The sequence below is a fragment of the Porites lutea genome, chromosome 1, assembly GCF_958299795.1.
Source record: "Porites lutea chromosome 1, jaPorLute2.1, whole genome shotgun sequence".
Classification (NCBI taxonomy): Eukaryota; Metazoa; Cnidaria; class Anthozoa; order Scleractinia; family Poritidae; genus Porites; species Porites lutea.
In genome coordinates this window covers 33,091,837-33,115,921 of record NC_133201.1, presented here as the reverse complement: position 1 = coordinate 33,115,921, position 24,085 = coordinate 33,091,837, and the positions used below count along the sequence as shown (strand labels likewise).

At 39.0% G+C, this 24,085-nt stretch overlaps 1 protein-coding gene and 1 pseudogene across 1 annotated transcript; one reads left to right on the top strand and one right to left on the bottom strand.

Annotated features, from left to right (window-relative positions):
* Window positions 1-17,665, top strand: part of LOC140928235 (pseudouridylate synthase 7 homolog) — a 93,832-nt pseudogene extending 76,167 nt beyond the window's left edge.
* A 2,664-nt stretch (window positions 17,666-20,329) lies between these two features.
* On the bottom strand, window positions 20,330-22,320 carry LOC140937347 (uncharacterized). The gene is made up of 2 exons (XM_073386905.1): window positions 22,235-22,320; window positions 20,330-21,080 (listed from the first exon to the last, which is right to left on the bottom strand). Exons 1-2 carry the CDS (start codon window positions 22,295-22,297, stop codon window positions 20,469-20,471), a joined length of 675 nt encoding a protein of 224 aa, XP_073243006.1. The 5' UTR covers window positions 22,298-22,320; the 3' UTR covers window positions 20,330-20,468.
* Between the last annotated feature and the right edge of the window lie 1,765 nt (window positions 22,321-24,085).

The window sequence follows — 24,085 nt, the reverse complement described above, 5'->3', positions numbered from 1 at the left end:
CTTTACTGTAGAATGAGCGGCTTAGTTCATAACAACGAACAACGAACAACACTGAAATGAACAGTGAATGAACAGCGATGTTGGGGTCTTTGTTTAACTTCATATTTGCATAGGTTAGCGAGTGAACATTTTACCAGTTTATTCCTTCCTTTTCTTCAAGTTTATACACTCGATAAAATTGCGGGCGACATGACTATGTATTTCGGGCGACATAACTCTGGTTCCGGGCGATATGACTTCGGGCGAGATGACTTTCGGGCGACTTGACCGGTTACCCTTCAGCTGGTTGATTGAAATCGATGTTTGGCACAACGAGTAAGGTCGCTGAAGGTACTGGTAGTCAAAATTGAAACAGTTGATCAATGATGGATCTTGGTGTTCATTCTGAACATTTTACAGGGCTAACTCTTTACGGAGTTCGCTCACGATGAGTATGAGGTGAGCTCGCTTTCTTACGGGGCTATTAGCCCACCTAAGACAGTGGCGGCCAAACTGAAGCCCGATGCGTTGACAAAATTTTTTCTTACGACCGCCCCACCCCCTTATCTCAGGGTCTGGATGACTGCCCCCCCTTCCTCCCCGCCCCCCTTATTTGAAGGTGTGGATCCTCCACTGTAAGAAATCGGGTAGTATATTTTGTGCTTATAAAGTGGACATTTAGAAGTATTAAGTTTAAGCCTACTTTTTGTTTTCTGTGCATACATTTTTCTTTTACAAGTTCAGTACAGTTTTACGTTTCCTGGTGTATCTGGAAATTCCCTGCTAGCTAGCTAGTTGGGGTATAGTAAGATTTCCGTATAACCACAACATTTATTATACATGCGGCATTTTCATACTTTTTCTCACAAATAGTTAACACGAATAGAGTCAAAACATGTATGCATTATAAATGAATGCGTTTATATGGAAATCTTACTATTCCGGAATTTGTTAACAGTTTAGGGTGCGTTTCTTTTCTAAAATCCGAGATCAGATCAAAAATCCAATAGGATGTTTTGTTGACAAAAGAAACAATGTATCCAAAAAAGGGATTATTTTTCATTCATTTCCATAGAAACGACCTACGATATCGACAGTATCCTGGAGACGGAATAACACGGCTGCTGACAAGGTTGCAAGTTTGCTGATCTCTCATTGTATTCTGGACGGTTAGCTTTAGAATGCTACTTTAGACGGGCCAAATTAAGACAAGTCTTGAAATAAGATATGTCATAATTGGGAAAGTAAAGTCTTCCAAGATGTGCCGGTGAAGTTGTGTAGCAGTTTTTTGCTTGTAACCAGAACAATGCAGGGCCTGCTTGTACTGCGATTTTACCACGCCGATAAAACGGATAAAATGGATTGTTTTATCCATGACTCTGGTAAAAAAATGGCCGTAAAGATAAGCAGTCTTGTCAAAAAGTTGGTGTTTGTATTAAAATTGTTTTGAGTTTCCACCAGCAATATTCATTCTTTTCGGATCCACAGTAAAGAAACACTTCGGATCATGTATTCAAAGTATTCGGTTTTGGATATGATCAAAGGTCATCAAAAGAATCCACCTCCATTGTGGATCATTTCAACCAATAATCTGAGTTTTGGATTTTAGTAAAGAAACAAAATGTCCTTGTTTAAATTGAAAAGTCCAAATTTGGATTTTAGTAAAGAGAGTACTCATGGCATTCTAAAACATAGATATGCAGAGTTTATTGTATGGGACTGGGATCTTGTTGTCAGTCTTGTCAGGTATTTAACGACAGGTAGGTTTCTCAAGTGGGAAGACCATAAGAAATATTATAGTGGCATAAAAGGATCACAGAAGAATGGTTTATCGTGCAAAGAGGGCACTCTTCTCAGTTTTAGGTATCAGAAGTTATAATTATAAGGGGGAGGGGGGGGGGGTAGCACACCGAACCACCCTAGCAGATCCTTGTCTTTTGTAACACTTTCAAGTGATGATCATCAAGTTTAATAGTCATACATGGTTTGTTTCCCTTTGTCTGAACCAATTGAAAGGAAAATATAAATAAACGTAAATGGTAAAAGAACAGTAGTCAACTGAAATTTCTTCCGTAGTACCATAACATTCTACTTGCTTGTGACAAGCCAAGAGCTTCTGAGCTTTATCAAATAATCCTGCATCATAAAGAAAAAATGGTTGCTACATTTATGGCCCTTGGTCAGGACAGAAGTTTCTTGGTTTAGCCATAGTGGCCACTTTGAAAGTGCAAGCAAACTGTACACAAAAAAGAGAAGGATTTGCATCCTATATATTTTATGAAAGTATGCTCAAACTTTAAAACTCAAATGAAATTTCGTAACTTATTCTAGTCTTGTTGTATGAAGAAATTTAAAGCACTGAATATCAAAGGTCAAGAGAGCTACGGTTGAATGTGACAAGAAAGTATTACCTATTTTGACCTTTAAAGCTTTTTATTAACTTTAATTTCAAAATGCTCCTCTTTGGTTTATTCTGTAGATAATGTGATGGAAAGTGATGGCAAAGAAACTAACTGTTCTGGAAAGCAACTGAAAACGTATGCATACGTCATGCAGGTACAGAGTTGTTGTCTTGCTTGTTAAACCTATGTTGCTTCAATTTGTTGCCACCACTGTCATTGTTACTATTAATAAGCTCCCTTTAGTAAGTGGCCAAGGAAATAAGTTTACAGTGCTGCTGGCAAAGTCTCTCTCATTATTTGCGATTCTTTTTGGGTACTTAACAAAATTCCTTTCTTGAGCTATATGTACAATCAAAGCAATCATAAATATATAAATAAAAAAATAACGATAACGATTGGAAAAAAAAAGGAGAAATTAAAGTTGACTCTTCTTGGCTAGAGGTCATATTTGACAGTCTTACATTATTTGTAAAACTATTTTGCCGATATTTTCATTAGACTCCATTCTTTTGTGAGCAAGCTGGATTTCATCTATGGTGAAAACTGAATCCACAATAGTCTTGAGTGTCCCATTTGCAAACTGTGGAACAATTTTGTCTGAAAACTCCTCTACCAGCTCTTTTTTGTACTGCAAAATGATCAAAAAGTACAGTGAGGCACCATAGGTATTGAAAAGTGGTACACGCTCCCTTTCACCACTTCAGTACAGTTTGTACAGGTTTGAACTTGGATAGAGTCGCTTGGAATTAAACTTCATTCATTTCCATAGAAACGACCTACAATATCGACAGTATCCTGGAGACGGAATAACACGGCTGCTGACAAGGTTGCAAGTTTGCTGATCTCTCATTGTATTCTGGACGGTTAGCTTTAGAATGCTGCTTTAGACGGGCCAAATTAAGACAAGTCTTGAAATAAGATATGTCATAATTGGGAAAGTAAAGTCTTCCAAGATGTGCCGGTGAAGTTGTGTAGCAGTTTTTTGCTTGTATCCAGAACAATGCAGGGCCTGCTTGTACTGCGATTTTACCACGCCGATAAAACGGATAAAATGGATTGTTTTATCCATGACTCTGGTAAAAAAAATGGCCGTAAAGATAAGCAGTCTTGTCAAAAAGCTGATGTTTGTATTCTTGTGTTTTAATTAGTAATAATATACACGAAAAAATTACTCAATTCTGATTGGCTGAGAAAGGAGTGCAGCTCTTCTGTAACACGAGTGCAAAATGTGTAACACGAGTGCAAATTACAAATGCTTTCTGATTGGCTGAAAACACAAAAGGAACCAACAAGAACCAATCAGATTAGAGCTGTTTTAGCAACAAAAATTCAAGAAAATGGCCATGTTTTTCAGCAGGTAACCTGCGATCAGGCGAATTTTTTTTTTTTTTGGCGGGGGAAAAAAAAAATACGTCTGATACAATTGTTTGTCAATTCGTCTGCCGCCCCCTAATTAAAGGATCTGTCAACGGGAATGTTGGCCACGTCATCCGACAAGCGTGAGCCAATCAAAATTTACCGGAAGTAGCTTCGTTGGCGGCAAATTTACAGATTAAGGCGCGAAATGTCTCTGGACCAGCTGTGCAGAGGTTTGTGCAGAGGCGAGTTAAGCAGGCTTATTTTGTGTCGTGTCGTATGGCAGTTTAAGATGAGTTTTCCTAAGAAGGTGAACAAAACATGTCACTTTTGTGCGATTAATGTTTCATCTGGAGAAGGCACTGTTCCTCTCTTTAAGCCAACGAAAAACAAAGAGTTTTGCGGGAAAAGTTTTTGTAAAACTGGAACTGTCATCCTCTCCGATCTTATTAACAGCGTCGGAATAGATATTGATTCTACCTCAGAAAGTGACTCGTCACTGTGCAAAAAATGTGCAAGGAAAATTGTCAATTGTTGTACTATGTTTCATGAGGTGGAAGAAGGATTTATGTCAAAGATCGTTTCTGCGAGCGAAACAAACGACGATGAATGTAGCGGTGGTGGAAATAAGCGTCTTCACAGTCAGAATTATTCACCAAGCGGGTTAACTCCTGGTTCTAAAAAGCAGAAAGGTTCTTCGTCCCGGAGAGCAGAAGGTGGGAGTAGATCGAGGAAAACGCTTTTTCAGTTGAATTCTGCCTGGTCGGCGCAAGAAAAGCTGGACGATTCTGTTGTAAACTTAATGTGTTTACCAGTGACAGAAACTGATGTGAAAGATGATTACTCGTCAGCAGTTGTCAAGGTGGGGGTTTACCTATTCTATTCTTGTTGCTTGCACTTATGTTTATATTCCAGAAGTGAGACTTACTTTGTTTGAAATATTCCGTGATCTTGGTTACTATAATGTAACTAACTGATACACGCTGTGCCCTTTCACCTTTCTTCGCTCTCACGTTTTTAGCCGCTATTTTCAAACAATAATTGACATAAATTGAGAAAAGGAAAGAAAGAGAAAAGATTTAGACGTTATAAGAAGGTAAAGCCGTTCTCTTTTGCAGTGCTCTTTATCATTCCATGTATTGTTGACAAAGCTCAAAGATAAGTTGGACAATTATTTATTTTCCAGTTTTAGAAATCGGCGATCAGGCTGCGGGTTTTTTTTTTTACGAAACTGTACGGAAAAAAAAAAGACAAAAAAAAGAACGGCTGATCGCAGTTTACAATGAAGTGTTCAATGAATGTGTTCTCAGTCTAGGAGTGAAAGTAAAATTCTGTTGCCAATTTACCAACATGTTCATTTCAAACCTTTTAATATTCTAACGTGCTTAAAATAATTTGCGATGAGACCTTCTTTTACCGATGTACTGGCGGTAAATCACTTTCCCTTCTTTTTCTTTTTCCAGATATTTATTGCATACCCAAATGGACGCGTCATTGAGCATGAGACTAACCCTGAAGAAAAAATGCTTGTCACAAATTTGGCTTTAGAAAATTACAAAGCTGCTGCACATGGTGTTATGAACTTTGAGGCACTGAAAAGTAAAGTCCTGCTTGAACTGGGGAAACAAGTAAAAAGGGAGATCAAACGTTACTCGAAAGACCCTTCCAACGTGTTCAAATATCGTGGTAATTTAGAGAAGCTAGCTGAGTTCACTAATGAAAGTCTACTTAAAGATGTAGAAGAGAAAATCCCCTCACTGCATACCTTTGTTAAGGCATCTGTTCAAGGTTGCCAAAAAGTGAAAAATCCTGTCAACCAAGAGGCATTAATTATTTCCAGTTACCTCAATCTTTGGATGCCAATTTCCAACTTTGCGTATCGAATTAACACAATTCTAGTCCTCGGGGGTTGCAAGAAGGAAGAAGTCGACTGCTTCCACAAGTTAGGCCTTTCCAGTCACCCCAACACCTTGCGTAATATGCAAAAAAAAAGCAGCTGCATCTTTTGACAAGTCAGTAAATGAGTGGAAAATTGACACAGTGAACCGCCATAACAAAATCAAATTACTTGAAGAAGTGATCAACAGTCTCAGCGAAAAAGATGAAAATGCAATGGAAATTTGTACAGTCGATTTTTCCTTGGATGCTGTTTCTAAATATAAGAATTACAGTGATGCAGTTTACAGAGCTTGTAAGGAAATGCTTCCACGGAACCAGGATGACCTTATTGAAGATACTGACGTGCTCTCTGTATTGGATACACTTAAAGGAGAAAAGACCCAAAACTTCAGGTACTATAACTATAACTTGAAAAAATAGAAATTAATAAAGCTTTTCTGACAAACACTGGCAAGCAAAAAAAGGGAAAAGAATGGGTAAAAAATAATTCAGACGACAAATTTTGTTACAGTGGTGACAGAATACGGTATGTGTTTAAAAAACCTTAATGCATCATGATCAGCAGGCGGTTTATCTTAAATACTGACATAAGCATGTGAGCAAACAAACTAGGTAATTCAAGAGATAAAGACCATTATAATGCATCAACTCAAACCAAGCCACTTATAGAAAAAATTATCCAATGAATAATTAACAAAGAACAAGGTATGGTGATATCATTTGTCAATGAACCAATGATATTAAAGAATACAAACACTTCAACAAAATTTGAACCCAATTAGAAGATGTGAACTTCTTTGGAAACCTAACTGCATGTAAGCTTTGATCCTACATTTTGCTTATTTTCAATGGTTTTTATAGTAACCTAACAGGTTTTCAAGCTCTTTAGTTCAACTAAACTTGACAACTGTGATATTTTGATGCTCAGAGAAAGGAATCTGTGGAATAAATATAGTGGCAACACTATAGTATTCAACATGATCATCCTCTCTTCTAAGATAGTGCAAGAAAATTATAACCATGTTGTTTTTGTTTTAATGTGTAGGATTGTGGGGGATAATTGGGACCTGGAGGTAAAAGCTAGATGTCAGACCAAATCACAGAACAACAAATCTCTGCATTACTTCCACGCGTATGCTGTGAAAGACAGGGTCATTCCCAAGGGGCTATCTAACCAACGACCACAAAAGGGTATTGATGAAGTAGAGATGCAGGAAATTTTGCCAACTGCTGAGGTTCAAGAATCCATTTTATCAGACCTATGTTGTATAATTCCAAGAGTAATTGCTGAGTATTTGCCACCCTACAAAACCTTCAGGAAAGCAGTTCATTATCATATACCCCATGCACACTCACAAGAGATGACAGAAAAGTCAGAAGCGGTAAGCTGTCAATGCATGAAAAAATGTTTCAGTGTTAGAGTATGTTGATAAAACACATTGAAGGTTGTCCAGCAGACCATTCAACAGTTGTGTGATTAGTTTCCAGGCCTTTCAAAGATAGCGAGGGTGGGGAGTGACCGTGTTTTGTGTGTAACAAAACAAGGCCTGCACCCCCAGCTTCGTTTCTATTCAAAGGCCGTTCTGAGCCGTAGTTACTAAAACAAGGAATGACCTACAATGACCTACAATGACCTACAATGACCTACAATGATCTACAATGACCTACAATGATCTACAATGACCTACAATGACCTACAATGACCTACAATGATCTACAATGACCTACAATGAGCTACTATGACCGAACGTGTAATCCCTGTAATGAACTAAAATGAAGATTTTAGAAAAAGACAAAAAAAAAAAGATCAGGGGACGTGTGTCGTAGTTACTAAAACAAGGAATAACCGACAATGACCTACAACGGCCTACAATGACCTACAATGATCTACGATGAGCTACTACGAGCTACAATGACCTACTACGAGCTAAAATGAGTTAAAATAAGCCCTACAATGAGCTAGAAAATGACAGACAATGATGTTTGTCGTGTGTCACGCTTGGACGTGACACTAGGCTCATGGTATCAAATTGCCGAGCACATTTTGAAAAGGCAAAACAAAAATTGTGCCTGATCTCAGGTAACTCGAGAAACTTGAAAATAGATTATTGCAATCGCGTTTTTACCGGTATATCACTATTATACCCTGTATTGACGGAAGTCATGCAGGCACTTCCTCATTTGGCCTAGATGGGTATGGGCCGTTGAGCAGGATATGGATTTTACTATTTAGCAAACAGGGCATCCTGTTGGACCGGAAGCCATTTAAAGGGTCTTATGATGTCTTATATAGGCCAGGGTACTTAAAAAAAATGAACAATTTTTCTTTTGAACAGGGTCAGAATTTGAAGGCCTTCTTTGTTCACCTCTACCCTTACGTCCCTTGAAGATCCCCCCGGATCGACTGTTGGGGTGACTGTGTTTGTTCAATTTGTTTGAAAAAAAGACAAGACGAAATAAAACTAATGGGAAAGGTTGCAAGGGATGGTTTGGACAAAAGTCACAGTATCATCATACATGTATTATTACACTGTAAATTTATCTCCAAACGTAATAATTAGAGGTGCTGTCATCGTTAAATGGGCTGTCATGCAGTAGACTAAACGCGTTACGTTTACGCACACGTCCCCTGATCTTTTTTTTTTTGTCTTTTTCTAAAATTTTCATGTTAGCTCATTACAGGGATTACACGTTCGGTCATAGTAGCTCATTGTAGGTCACTGTAGATCACTGTAGATCATTGTAGGTCATTGTAGGTCATTGTAGATCATTGTAGATCATTGTAGATCATTGTAGGTCATTGTAGGTCATTGTAGGTCATTGTAGATCATTGTAGGTCATTGTAGGTCATTGTAGGTCATTCCTTGTTTTAGTAACTACGCAGTGACATTATCACCTGATGATGACAAAGATCACAGGAGATTGGTTCATCGTGCAATCAGGGAAAACTTCTCAGCTTTAGGTATCTATATACAATAATATATACATTTTCTTTTCTTTCCTTCTCACTGATTTTTTTTCTTTTTTTTTTCCCTCAGAGAGAAGGGTGGGGTGGGGGTGAGGGTGAGGTTGGTAAGAGTGAGGTAACCTTTGTCATGGTTCAATTTTATCCTTGGTGAAAATTTTATTTTGCTTTATTTTGGAGTATGGTGATGTATGTTAATCAGGTTGAAATAAAGAAAAAAAATTAAACCAACGACAAAATTGAACTACAACAGCCTTTTTGATCAATCTTGTCCCCCTCCCAGGGTCATCTCTTTCCCTCTCAGAGTGAGCAAGGAGCGGCAGAGCTAGGAGAGGCCATGAAGACAAGGTTGCTTTTCACTAACATGTCCCCAGCTTTCCTTTCTACACTTAACTGCGCTTTCCAAAAACACGTGAATTCTGAAGTTCAAAAGCCCGCTGATTTTTGTGTTCTTCGCTGCTGTCAATCATCTAAGTGAACCCCTTAGGAATTAGAAGTTTGCTTCAATGGGTTCAAAATTGATTTGTGATGGGTGGATTTCGATCCGTTTTGTGTGTTTCTGTATTTCAAGGTTCATTGCTTGTGATCGTAATTATGACTGAGAGCAGCAAAAAACGAAATTGTGAAGGCAGCTTTTGAAATGCAGAGTTCATGCGTTTTTTTGAAAAGTGCAGCAAGTTGACCTTTCTCAATTGTACACTGTTTTTCATGCTCTGCTAATTATGTTTTCTATGCCCATTCATTTTCCTTCTCCTCGTAATAATATTCATCGAAGTACCTTTTCTATATTCAGATGTGTAACTTCCATAATCGTGTACAAAAAATGGGTAGGAAAATGGTGGGGAAAATTAGTCCCGTTGAATCCTGAGTTTTTTTAACCTCTCTGGGAAAAAGAAATTAGCCCTATTTCTGGAGGGTTTGAAAAATCTGGGACAGTGTATGACAAGGAAAGGGAAGAAGGTTTTGATTGAAATTATGGGGCATTAAAAAACTGAGGGTTTAGAATTAAGCCAGGGTTCCTTTGTTAGTATTTTAGTGAAATACCCTAACAAAAATCAGTTTGTTATTGGTTAGTATATTTAAACTGCATGCTGCTGGTGATGAGAAAAATAATAATCAATTTTTGCTCAGGTATTACATGTAGTCCTAGAGAGCTATTATGATGTTTTTTCATGAAGGCCCACTGCTTTTACGTTATGCTGTAGTCATTTGAATGCTATATTTTAGTCAATTTTTTAGAAGTTTCTTTAAAGGTTTACGCAGAATTTGTTAATGTGCAAAAGTATGTAATTTAGTTTTCATCATTTGTTCATTGCTTGTACATTATAGGAATTGATTGTGACTGATAAATCAAAAGTTGAATTATCAAAGCTACATTTTCTTGAATGAAAAACACGGTCTTTTGTCCTCAGTTTAGCCCCCGGAAAGCTGAAGATCGCATTGTAGGGCTTTGAAATTTCAAAATTTTCTGGGGTAGCACATGACTCCCCAGACACCTCCCCCCCCCCCCCCTAGAAAAAGGGGACTAATGGCCCGTTGTTGATACAGTCGGTTACTCTATTCAAAGTTGCTGGCTACGTCAATTTTTATTGAAAGCACCAGCTGGTATACAGTGATTATAACGTACTTTGATTTGGTCTTAACATTAAAGAATTCCTGTAGTTCACTTTATTTTATTAAGGCATTCATCTTTATATTTAACATACATGTATACATTTTTCCAGCCTATAGTCACAGCAAGGAACGATAATATTTCCTTGAGTTACAGTTTTAGAATCAACACTTATCATAAGAATTCTTTTGTCTTTTCTAGACAGGGAATAATAAGGGAAACAAAGACACTATGGATGCCATCAACCTGTTGAGCAAACTCCGGAAGATCAAACCAGGCATGTTTGGTTATGCCGGAACAAAAGATAGTAGGGCTATCACCACTCAGTGGGTCTCTGTCTACAGGGTCAGGGCTGAACAGTTACAGAATCTTAACAGCACCCTAAGGAATTTGTGTGTTGGGAACTTTAGATATTGTAAAGAGCCTCTAAAACTTGGTTTTCTGTCAGGAAATCAGTTTATTGTCACACTTCGCAATGTTACTGGAGATCATAGTACAATTGAGGAGAGTTTGGAGTCATTAAAGGTCAATGGTTTTATCAACTACTTTGGTCTGCAACGGTTTGGAGCCACGTCAGTTCCAACACATAAAATAGGTAACTACTATGTTTTGTTGTTGTTTTTTTCTTCTGCTTTTTTTAAATTTCCTTTCACACAGCCACAAGGAACAACCTCATTGATACCTATATGTGAGATGTCTGTAATGTATGCAAATTCTATTTGAGACAACAAGCGCCTTGTACCCTAACCCACATTATCATGTCATTAACCACCCCCCCCCCCCTTCCCCCACCCTGGGTGAGAAAGAAGGCTAAAAAGCCTTAATTATTTGGGGAAGAAGCATGAGTATATTTTCTTATTCTTCAGTTGGTTTGTCACCTTGCTTGTAACCTTGTAGCCACATGGCAACTGGATAGTCATGTTGGTGGTCAATGAAACTATTTTTTTACAAATAATTTGCATGAAAAGTTAATGCATTTAAGTTTATTCATGACCACCAACATGGCTGCCATGACTTCATTTGGAAACCAGCGATACTTTGCCTGCTGCACTTGCACACTGTCACATGACCTTGAAACAATAAAATGACCTTGAGAGAACAAGTTGTAATACTTATAAAATAATCCCCTCAAAATGGGTTCTGTTTGTGCCCTCATGCCACATTGCATTGAATCTGTTCCCAAGTGACTGTGGCACAATAGTGCTCCTGAGAACAATGTTATTCAGTCAGTAACACATGCCACAGGCGGTTTGGTAGAAATAGTGACAGAGTTCTTCCATTAGGAATCGAACCTGTGACCTTCTGGTTACTAGTCGGGATGCCATCACATTCCCATCATTTGGTTACTAGTCGGGATGCCATCACATTCCCATCATTTGGTTACTAGTCTGGATGCCATCACATTCCCATCATTGAACATAAGCAGGGTGTTTGTTACATGAACCTAGTTTAGTGGCCTTACAAGTAGCTCTTACGAGTCTCCTGTAGCTTTTTGGTACAGCATCTGGACTAGTAAACCAGAAGGTCACAGGGGGTACTTGGATTTTTTTTCTTTCAAGTAGCCTGTGTCACTGACTCAGAGCTCAGTCATAGCAATATTCCACTGATATTGTTACCTCTACGTCTTGCGTCCCTGACGCATGAAAATCCCAAAAGGCAGAAAACAATTTATGGCATGCATCCCGTAGGATGTAAAGATTGATCAATTGATCTGAAAATGTATATTTGTACAAATATCCGGCCTGTAATTATGGTTGTTGTTTAATGATGCATATTTCTCTTAGCCTTTGTTGTGCTTTAAAATAGAAGGACTATATTCTAATTTCAGTATACTGTAAATAAAGAGTTTTGGAGTCTGTCTTCAGATTACAGTGAAACCTGTATTAAGTGGACACTGTATTAAGCGGACACCCTCTATTAAGCGGACAGTAGCTGAAGTACCCAAATTTATTTCCCTTATTTACCTCAAATGAAACCTTTACTAAGCGGACACCCTCTTAAGCGGACAGTAGCCGAAGTACCAAAATTTATTTCCCTTATTTACCTCAAATGAAACCTTTCCTAAGCGGACACCTCTATTAAGCGGACGCGGACACCTAAAAGTACCTGAAATGGTCATTTCTATTATTGCCAACCTGTATTAAACGGACACTTGTAATTAAATTCCACCACCCAACATGCCAGACACCGGAAATGCGAAAGATTGCCTCGAATTGCCACCCACAAATTTTTCGATGTTTACATTAAAAAACGTGACTTGACGAACTTATTTGATTAGTTTCACAGTACATGATTGTTTTCTATTTCGTTTTGTTTGTATAGAGCTTGTTTCACTCATCTAATTTCTTCAAATTTGAGTTGTAATTCATGTTTATGGTACTATGATCAATTGGTTCACTTTGATTAAGAAATTAATGCAAACGTCTACCGTCAAAGTCTCTGGGAGTATTATAAACGCTTCCACTGTTCATTTGAATGGCATTTGACACCTCATTTTACATTATATATCGAAACCTATATTAGGCGGACACCCTGTATTAAGCGGACACTACAGCATTCCCCGAGGGTGTCCGCTTAATACAGGTTTCACTATAACCGTTTGGTTACATATTTTAATTTCAGATTCATTTTTTTTAACAGGGACTTATGATTTTTTAGAAGATGAGTCCCAGGACTCACCATAACTATTTGTAACAAAATCACTGATATTCTAGTCCTAGCTGTATGTAGGATGTTTGTCACATGAACCTAGTTTAGTGACCTTAGCTCAGTCTTCTGTGGCTCAGTGGTAGAGCATCGGGACTAATAACCAGAAGGTCCTACTTGCAGGTTTGACTCCTGTTGGGCGTACTCGGATGTTTTCTTCCAAACTGCCTGTGTCATCGACTGAATAACATCTTCCTCATCTATTCACCAGGCTAAAATAGTATTATTATTCACCATCACATTTCTATCAATAGTTCTCCTGTTTTGAGGGAGGAGCTTACTTCACTTTCTAACCCAGTGCCGGATCCAGACCTTTAGATAAGGGGGGGGGGGGGGCAGTTTGGTCCAAAAGTAAGGGTGGGGGGGCCCTCCCCTGGGTCCACCACTGTAACCATACATGTTTTTAATGCAACACTTCCAGGTCTTGCATTGCTTCTAAGCAAATGGTCAGAAGCGATTGATCTCCTTCTAAATCCACGCGATGGGGAACCAGATGACTTAAGAACAGCTCGTCAGCATTGGAAGGACACTAAGAATGCCAAAGAAACTCTGACAAAGATCCCCAGAGGGAAGTGTGTAGAGAGTGATCTCTTACAGGGTTTGGTTAGACATGGCCCATCAGGACTGGTCAATGCTTTGCAGAGTATCTCCAGGAACACAAGACTCATGTATGTTCATGCCTATCAGAGCTATGTGTGGAACTCCATGGCCTCTAAACGTATTAAGGTATTTGTGACGTTGTCTATTATTATTTTCAGTGATTCTTCTAGTAATTTTAAGTTTTACTACTAAAAGTTATAAAATAACTAAGATAGTACGCGCGCTCTGATTGGCCGAGAGGAGTGTTTGCATCAGAGTATGTAAACATGGTTGTGGCCTCAAGTTGTTTGGCTTTTCGCGCGCTAATCACGCAAGCACAAATTTGAAAAAGTTTTCGAGTTCAAAACTCAAAACGTTTACTTTATTTACCCATTCCTTCGTCGGCTTAAACTTGGAAAATCGTTACAAAGAAGGTGTGTATATTTTTCTTCGCTTAAGCTGACCGTTTTAAGCGAGAAAAATCCGTATTTTGCAAAGCATCTTTTTGCAAAACAAGAACTGATTACGCGTGCAAGACTTCGTGGACAAGATTTTGCGACTGGTAAGAATTTCTCTTTTAATCAGTGCCATACAAAGAGTTTTGCGTTTTTTTCTCGGAAAAGTTATTTTATAAAAGCAATAGAAAACTTTTTTCCTGAGTTTGCATAGCCTGATATAAACACTCGAGGCGTTGGGAGAATTCTCGACAGTTATGCAAACCCTCGACTTCGTCTCGGGTTTGCATAACTGTCTCGAATTCTCCCAACCCCTCTCGTATTTATATCAGGCTATGCAAACACAGAAAACGTTTTCTATTGCTTAAATCGTGCATGCTTTCACTTATAATCCAAGATGCGGTTACTGTAAGAGCTTAGCCATTCAGACATTAAGCTGATTATTTAAAAAACACAAATAGGCCGACCTACATAAAAAAAAGCCAAAGGTGACATAGCGGGTATGTTAGGCTTTCTTATAGTACATACATGTATACATAAATAATTGTTCTTGCATCATATCATGCGCATATCCGGATAAAAGTCAGAATTTGTTTTAATGCCAGTTTAGAGATTTTAACCACATGATTGAAATATTTTTTAAAAGCGTGAACTCGAAAATATTGATCCAATAAAAAGTTTTGAAGAGACTACTAGGTACAGGTGTATAGAAACTAGTATTTCCCGTGCTCTGTTAATACCAAAGTACAAAATATTTTTGCTTTTACTTCGTGTTCGCGGACACAGATGACGTAAAACAAAAGACCTCTTTATTTTCTGTATTTTTCAACTGCGTGCGGTGGACATGAATTTGTGCAAAGAGCAAGCACCATTTGAAAATATGCTATCCAAAAAATTCAAACTAGGCAACGAGTAGTTCCTTTTCCCTGAAAGGATTAGTATCGAGCTAGCGACATACGCCAGCGCGCGTGAAAGACGCCTCCTGCGAGGAAAGGCGAGAAGCGTGTGACGTTTGTGGAACGCTCTTGCCGTTGCGTATTAAGCTCACTCTACTCTCCTGGAGTGAAATCAGTAAGATACGCGTCGTCGAAATTCAACTAAAAACACGGATTTTGGGCCAGCTATGTAAAACGTTGTAGGAACAAATATGGAATAGCCACCTTGGCCAACGATCTTGTAATCTCTACTGAGCAAGAAATTGTTAATGCCAATACAGTCAAACCTCTTTAATACGGACACCAAAGGGACAGAACCAATTGTCCGCTTTACAGAGGTGTCCGTATTATAGAGGTAGGGAAGGTATGATTTTTGGCATTCCTGGGACCAAACGAACTGTTCTTAATAGAGAGGTGTCCGTAAGGAGAGGTTAGACTGTATTTGTTTAGCCAGCTCAAGACGTTCAGGTTGTTAAAACGGCGCAAATGACGCTGTACTTCACTATCTGAACACCTGGAGAAGGCTCATATTTGTTACACTGTATTAGGACTATGGATTGCAACCTGTCAAAGGACACCTTGTAGGGGCATCAAAGAAGTCAGCTGATTGTACAGTTAACAGTGGTGGGTTTCAGAAACTTTGTATTATTTAATGAACTAGGTTTTGATCAAATTATCTCGTGGATGATCCCATTTTTGTTCGATTTCTCTTTGATTTGTTTTCCTATTTAATGTTCTATGTCAGTTCTCCTTGGTAAGTTGGCGCTTTAGAAAGGAAAAGAGGGCTGGGCCGAGTTACTTTCGCAAAGACTTCTGGGACTATTACAAGGGACAGGGAAAAACAGTAGGCCATTTGCACGATGACGTCATTTTATTACTACAACTACTAATACCAGAATACTTCAGTGGTTTGCTTTCTTGTGCAAATGAGGGCTTTGTTGTTTTAAACCTCGCTGGGATTACCAAATTTAAATATGAAAGGAAAAACGAAAAGGATTTTGGTAGTAGTAGTAGTAAAATGACCCGATCGTGCAAATGGCGTTTTGGCCAATAGCTGATGATCGGTACGTCCCCAGTAACGTTTGTACCAGAAACAAGAAATACGACCGTAATGTCAACCTCGATGTCTAGGAAACGAGTTGAAGGAGAAATAAAACAGTCAAACTTCATCTTTGCAAGTGCATCACAATTTTGTTGCTTGTCTTGTCACTGCATGACTACAACTTTAACCTGAGATCAGGCCCAATGTTAGCGGTTCTCATACATTCTCTCAAACGGCTACCGCTAAAAAATCTCTTTTCGTTTCGCCTTGCCCGCCGGAATGTTATTTACAAAGCGAAACAAAAACTGAGCCTGATCTCAGGTTACTACAACTTGAACTTTTTTTGAAATTTACCAAAACACATTTCATAAATTTTACTGCCTCTATTTGACGTTGGATGCTCTCCCCAACTAGCGATTCAACCACAGGACTTTGCTTTGACTTCAAATGACAATTGAATGGGGCGCAAATAAAATCTCGATATGACAGATATTTTAATCTTAGAAAATGTGAAAAGGACTACAGAGTGCACTGATTACCACATATTGCGCGAATTTTACGGAGGTGAGCTTCCTTAAAATGGGCGCACCAGAGTTGATGACCTCTCTTAGTCAAGGTCCCAACAGTGCCTACCTTTAAGACGGTTGACTACTCTTTCCTTGTCAGTTTTTTTTTACTGTATGTGGTATATCGCATTCCAAACACTTATCAAGAACATTGGAAATGCATTATAAGCGTCTGGGACGTTAACATTTTCTTTGCTTAAACCCGCTAATGTTTCCCGCTCGGGAACTTTGCCAATGAAGCCAGCTTGAGCGCTGTTCGAGATAAGTCAACTTATTTAGAAATCCTAACTACACCGTTATTGCAGACAATCCCCAAGTGGAAGATGTGGTGGACTTCATTTCCGAACCCAGTCGCACCGCGGTCACTGTGCTAACGGAAGAGCATCTAACATCCGGGCAGTACACCATTCATGACGTCGTTCTTCCACTTCCTGGTTACGATTCAAAGTAGACAGACTGCAAATTATCTTAGTTGCTAAAAAATATATATCTACGGGTCGCAACTGTTCATCAGTAGGATGCCTAAAATGCGTGCAATTCCACAATTGGTTTCGGCTCCATTAAATCCTATACCAATTGCAGAACATTTTAGGAGGAGCCACCCACCATGTGAGCACAGTCACGGACAATGTATAAGTGAGGAAAATAACGCAAAGTAAAATTAAGACGTTAATAAACGAACTAAATGTACACGTCAATTAAATAAATAAAGAAATAATGCGCGCGCTCAAAATAAAATTGTACGCGCACACGTACCGAGATACATCTGAAATACAACACTAGGTAATAAATAAGTAATGTAAGGATACGATGGTGCAATTCAAGGCTGGATTGCTAATCTCATCTCCCGCAGGGCTGCACCATACTTCTCGACGATAAGACCATGGCGACTGAAGAATTTATTAAATGATTTCTGAAGTAGCTTGGTTTCAAAGCCTTGCTGTCTGAGTCGTAATGAAAGTCCACGGAGTCTATTGATGAAGTCAACTTTGGACGTGCAAATTCTAGCATATCTCACCAGTTGAGATATATAAACACCGTAAGCTGTTGTTTACCCAGACAACCACATGAAAGATCACTACAAAAAAATCATGGCTGATGATGGACTGGACATCAGTAACATGCGGCATAAAGTGAAAGATTATTCTCTGTCTGGCGCTTATCGGTAAGTCTACTTAACAAAAGTGGAACGGTCGAGTGTAGTCTTGAATAGGGCTTTTTTTTTACAGTAACCGACATTTCGACATTCAGTGCGGCGTCACAGGTGCATCACGTCAGTTGATCTTATTGGAACCATGATGAAAACCCTTCTTATTCGTTCAAAATATTCCTGTTTCGGATTGGCATAAATCCCTTGGCTTATTGTTTAAAACCAGCTAGCGTTGACCAAGTTTGGAAGATGTTTGGCGGCCTTAATACAATCCACGCCAATTGACCTCTCCAGAAAACACCATAACATACCATAATACTGTTTGTTGGTCACTCCAAAATTTTGCTTGAGCATTGTTTTCAGTTTCTCTTGAAGCCATTTTACTTCGCAAGAGAAACTAGTACTGCAGATAATGCTTATGCAAAATTTTGGAGTGACCAACAAACAGTATTATGGTTCGTTATCATGGTGTTTCTGGAGTGGTCAATTGTACTGAAGTGACGTCGACAGAAATAGGGGCAGCAGAAGGCGCGGTAGGTCAGCTCTTTTTACCAGGGCTGGAGAAGATTTTACTCTTTCGCAAAACTACCACTCAATAGTTAACAATTGCTATTTAAAGAATTTCTGCTAGACTAAACGTCCCTTCATATCCTGAGATTCCCGAGGAATAGACCAATGATGTGAACACGGGATCTTTACGTAGATCGAGGTAAGCACGCTTTATTAAGTTGGAAATATTTTGAATGAATAATAACTGCAACGGTTATTGAATTCGGCTTTTGAATGATACATGTAGAGAATTAGGCATATCTTGGAGGGTGTTATACGCCTCCTCGGTCTGCATAATTCTTCATATTATAACTCTGCCACTCAGCTCTATATGAGCACGCATTTTCCCACATTGTTCTCGATACATTTCCATTGGTGCAGTGAGGAGAACTTGTTTTACAATCAAAAACTCATTTTACTCGATTTTTTTTACAACCTTCATGTTTGATTATATTCGATAACCAGTCCGGAATATCCCTAAATTTAAGGACAGGGCCAACTGGTCACGCGGCACTTTTCAACCAATTATGTTTATCAACAAACAAATCAAGACATCGCCCCAGTGATCAAAAATTTTAAAAACAGCGGACGGAGTCGGACAGAATCAGTCATCGTTTCGAGGCTCTCAGGCATATCTTTAAGACTTTTCATGAGGCATGCACAATTTTTTTAAGTGGACAGCGTATCAGAAGCCATATTGGAAGTGTCTCGTGAAATATTCAGCACATTTTGTGGCTTATTTCTTCTTTTAAACAACGCGATGTATAGGTGAGATTTTGGTCGGTTTTCAAGGTAGGTGAACAAGCATCTATTATTTTTTCGATTCACAGATTTTTTGCGAAGTTCTAGATATTTTTCCTCGATTGTCACATCGGTTAACTTTTATCATGTTGAAAGTGGGGATGGTAGACAACCTAGAATTTTGGTAGACAATTTTTGAATCGGCCGAGGTCCAAAACACGCACGTTTTCCACTCCCGGGTCTCTCACAGAGCCGTGTTATTACCTTTTTTTCGCATTAGTACGAGCCTTTGCCGTTTTTCTTTTCAAGGCCAAAATAACTTTATTAGCGTTATGGATATTCAAGTCCAACATCTCGCCTCACTTTGCCGAATTTGCGGGGATGAAATTGAAGATCACAAGCGCAAGGTAGATACTAACCGCTTTGTTTCTGAAATTCACCAAATCTGGAAAGATTTAATGCTGTTTGATTCTCAAAATGTTCATCCACCAGTAAAAAAACAATCAAAGAAAGAAGGCAAATTTCAACTGTAAATGATGTATTTCGCTACTCATTGAACATGCACTGATTATCTGGGATAAAATTAAAACATTGCAGGTACTACAGCAACCAAAGAAAGCACCAGATGCGTGAAGTCAACACGAAACAACACAAAAAAACAAACAAGAAAAATCAATAAATTTGAACTACTTTTTATTCTGGTTATGATGACTGGTTCTTTGATTCTTGACCTGTAGAAGTTAATAGGTAGTACTAATCTTGTTTTGTGCGATCTCAACAAATTTTCACACTCTCTTTATAAGGCTATTTTTACACGGGACCAGTTTGCTTGTATCAAAAATCTTGCAAGCCACGCCATTGAAGCCCACGAGCTCTGCGATCGGTCCGGAATCAGTTCGAACACCCCAATGATTCCTTGCAATGATTAATGTTCTTATTCTCTTACATGAAATGTTTTCTTTGAAATATTAAATGTGAAACCTAGACGAATACTGTAAGCTCATCTTTAATTCTGTCCGACTCCGTCCGCTGTTTTGAAAATGATCACTGGGGCGATGTTTTGATTTATTTGTTGATAAACACAAGCGCGCCTTCTCACTGGTTAAAAAGTGTCGCGTCACCACTTGGCCCTGTCCTTAAATTTAGGGATATTGCGGACTGATAACACCAACCCTTACCTGGGTGAAACAAGAAGTCGCCCTTATTTTTGAACTGAAGTTATTCTGAGGGAAAGTGAACTAAATGCGATTTTCGTTTCTGCTTTAGCCGAATTTTTTGCCACAGTTGGAACGTGGATTTTTCCAAAATCGTCATTGAGTTGCTAACAACAATTGTACTGCAAATCATAGTTATTATGTATTCCCAATCATACTATTCTTAAAGAATGAATCACAACTGAGTTTAGGTAGCTTTCACAGGTCTGCATCGGCTTTTACAAATTTCTTTTCTTATATTTTTATTTCTCTGTTTCACTAAGGAATCATGTCAATCGCTTTTCAGTAACATAGGATGAATTAGGCTTGTCCTTTCAGTCAGCTTTCCCGCACAATGCTCACTTCAATGTACTTGATGCCCACTTTTTCGTTGCTGGCATCAGCGTATATTTCCAGAAATAGGCCTTTTTGAGCATTCAGCTTGTGTTGGAAAATCATTTCACTGCTGAAGCCGCCATCGTGGGAAGTAAAACAGGTTCCCCACCGGTCAGACAGACCTAGCTTGGTCTCGACCCTTCCCGGGTAGTAAAACTCGGCAGGCTTCGGCAAAGGCGAGCCATAACGACGATCGCTACCCATTGTGTTGCCGCTGCTTCCCTCAAGTGGATCACAAGGAGACGCATTTTTGTAATTGTTTTTGTCGCGAATATGAACACCAACAAAAAACTGACCGTCGGAAATCACGTACGAGGGATCGCTTTCTCCCTGACCGATATTAATGTCAGTCCCGATGACCATTTTTATAACAAGGTTTGCATCGGCGTTTAGCGTTTCTGCTGGAATGAGTGGCACTTGTATGAGGCGAGCGTAATTCACTGGTGCGCTCAGGAAGGTCAGTTTAGTGGCAGTCACGGTATGTTGATGGTAGATAAAGCTTGCTGCATTCACTAACTTCATGGGTGTAAACAGCTGGTAGTAAGGAATTTTTTCCTGGAACAAAAAGTATAAGTTTTAGTGGAAATTGTAATTACAATGTACGCGTTACGCGTTGTTGACTTATGGGTGTTAGGCTTCATTAACTGCGTTGAATAATTCTGTTGTTAAAAATTTCTTTACTTGTATTAAAACTGTCCTCCTCGCATCGGAAATTTTGCGTCGGCAAGTTTCAGCTGGACTAAATATGCTTGACAGAGAAATGATTTGTGATTTGTGGCGCCCTTATGTTGGGGGTACTCCCTTATATAGGCTATATACGTGCGGCGCCAAAGGGTATGTTTTTTTAGCCGTTTTGGTCTGAAACTAAGGGTATCAATGTCGACCATTTTGGTCTGAAATAGGGTATGGTTTGTGCATGCTAGTCTTGAATTGGGTGTGTTTTTTAGAAGAAGCTACTTCTTCCTCATTAGGCGATAAGACCATTTCCCTTTTAATGTTTACGTCAACCGTGTACGTGCCGTAACATTTTGTCGCGCGCTCCGGTCACGCGTCAGGTCTGAAATAGGGTAGGGAAAATAACAGGGTTTCAGAAAGCGTGCCGCACACCCGCACTAAATTTTTCTGGAAGTACCCCCTCCCCCCCCCCCCCCCCTTAAGATTCAGTTAAGGTGTAAGCGTGTGTCAGGGTAATTGGATATATTTTACGTGTTGCGTGGGCTATTTCAGTGTGATCATGTGAAGGTCTTGGCCTTCGATTGTAAGAGAAACGGGTATTTCTCAGTCCCCACTAACTTTATAAACGAAAATTGAAAGGCTGTTTCGGGAGTTTTAAATTTCGCGATTTTGTGAGAAATATTATAGTGAACAACAGAAATATTTACCGTTTAATGTAACATGTTTCTAACTCATTGTTGGGTCGGGTGTGTATACTGAAAAGTGCGACGAAGAAAGGTAATTTTCGTACCTAAAACTAAACCCATCAAGTCTGCAACTAATAGCAACTATGATAGTTTCATTGTTTTACGTAATATCTTGATAATTTTCGCGAGAGTTGATAACTTAACTACGTGTAGATAAGGGCCTTCAGTTCTGAAGAGCTATCCTTCGAGGATTATGCACAGTAGACCATAAAGGAATTCCATGCTATAATGTTGTGGTAGCATATACATTTATGCAGGTTGTGAAATATAGAGTTAGAAGTTTCTTACCTTGGTCTCAGCTGAAGAATGCTGCACTGAGAACAGTGCAGCTAAGAAGATCAACATTAGCATTATATGAAACAGATTATAGGGAACGAATCGTTCTGGCATGCGGTAGAGCAGAAATAAAGGGGAAAATTAAACATGGAATATACTTATAATGACGACAGTGACAACGTCTTGACTTTTGATTGGATAACTTTTACATGATTGACGGCTGCGTGAAATCTCGTTCCCTCCCAGAGGGCGTTTAGTGGGCTAGAGTATCGCGGCCCATGGGAACGCGTTTGGGCTTTATGCAGTGACTTCGGGTCAACTGATTTTAGATCACGTACGAGCATTATCTTTACTCTTGTATCACGTCATTTATGATATTCGTTTACCAGTCGTCATTGTGAATAGCGTAGAAGTCCGTTTTTTTTAACCATTTCCACCGTTCTCGTGATTAGGGAAACCGTAAACGAAAGCGCCGCTTGGCGTTTGGACTGTTAACAGTGTCCTATTTTCCCGTAAAACCGTCGAAACCAAGCGCTTACATAATGGGTGGTCATCTTGGTTTTAAATTTACCAAGGGGGCACTTATTACGGAGCCCAGTTAGTGCCACATAATTTTTATCAGCAAGTTTCTTTTTCACAATGTTAGTTTTCTCTGGCACGACTCTTTTTTTTCGGCACGACTGTTTTATTGGCACGACTCCTCTTTTTCAGCACGACTTTTTTCCTACACAATTTTTTTTTTTCGGCGCGACTCTTTTTTCGGCACGACTTTTTGTTTTCGACACGACTTTTTTTTTTTGAGAAAATGCAAAGGGTGACAGGCCGCACATCTATACCGGCGTGAAACCTTGTGTTAACCCTTTATATTTTAGCTCTAACGACCATGTCCTTTAGGGATTTTCCTTTCTTGTAGGAAATGATGAGTGGTTCTTTAAAAATTTGGCGAAGTAACGGTTGGTTTTGTATGAGATTCCATTTTTTCGTTAAAACTTCTTTTAAAGTAGACACTGAGGGCTGGTACTGTGTCACGAAAGGCAATATTCTTTTGCTTCTCGTTGTTTTGTTTCAGGAGTACAGACTCCCTCTCTGTGAACTTTATATGTGATAGAAGGTTTTCTATCATAGTTTGTGGGTAGCCTCTGTCAATCAAACGTTTTCTGAAATTTGAAATATTATCCTCAAACGTAGTTTTTGAGGAGTTTGTTCGTAGGATTCTCAAGGCTTGTCCTTTGACAAATCCTTTTTTAACACTCGGCGGGTGACAAGAGGTAAAATGTGTGTACTGGAAGGTTTCCGTGTTTTTAAAATGTGTCTTTACATCAAGGATAGATTTTCCTTGAATCTTGTGCTTTTGTATACAACCGTGTCTAAAAACACAGTCTCAGTGTTAGATATTTCGGCCGTGAATTTGATAGTTGGGTGGTGTAAGTTTGCTTGTTCGATGAAGGCTTCGATGTCTGGTTTACTTATGTCCCATAGGGAAAAGATATCGTCGATGTAGCGTTTCCAAACTGTAGGTTTAAAAACGGTTCTGCTTAGAATTGTTGTTTCAATATGTGCCATAAAAATATTGGCAAAAGAAACTGCTATCTTTGTGCCCATTACAGTACCATGGGTTTGTAGCTAGTGTTTTCCATTGAACTGGAAAGAATTTTCTTTGAGGAGTAGTTTAAGCATTTCCCGCAGGTAATGTGTAGGAATAGAAGGGTTGTCTTCGTAGAAGTTTCATATGCTTTACAGACAATTCCAATGCCCTCGTTCTGTGGTATATTTTTGTGTAAAGACTTGTGACGTCCATCGAAACAAGAAATGTCTGTTTTTTCACCTTTTTGTTTTCAATAAAATTTATAAAGTCGGTGGTAT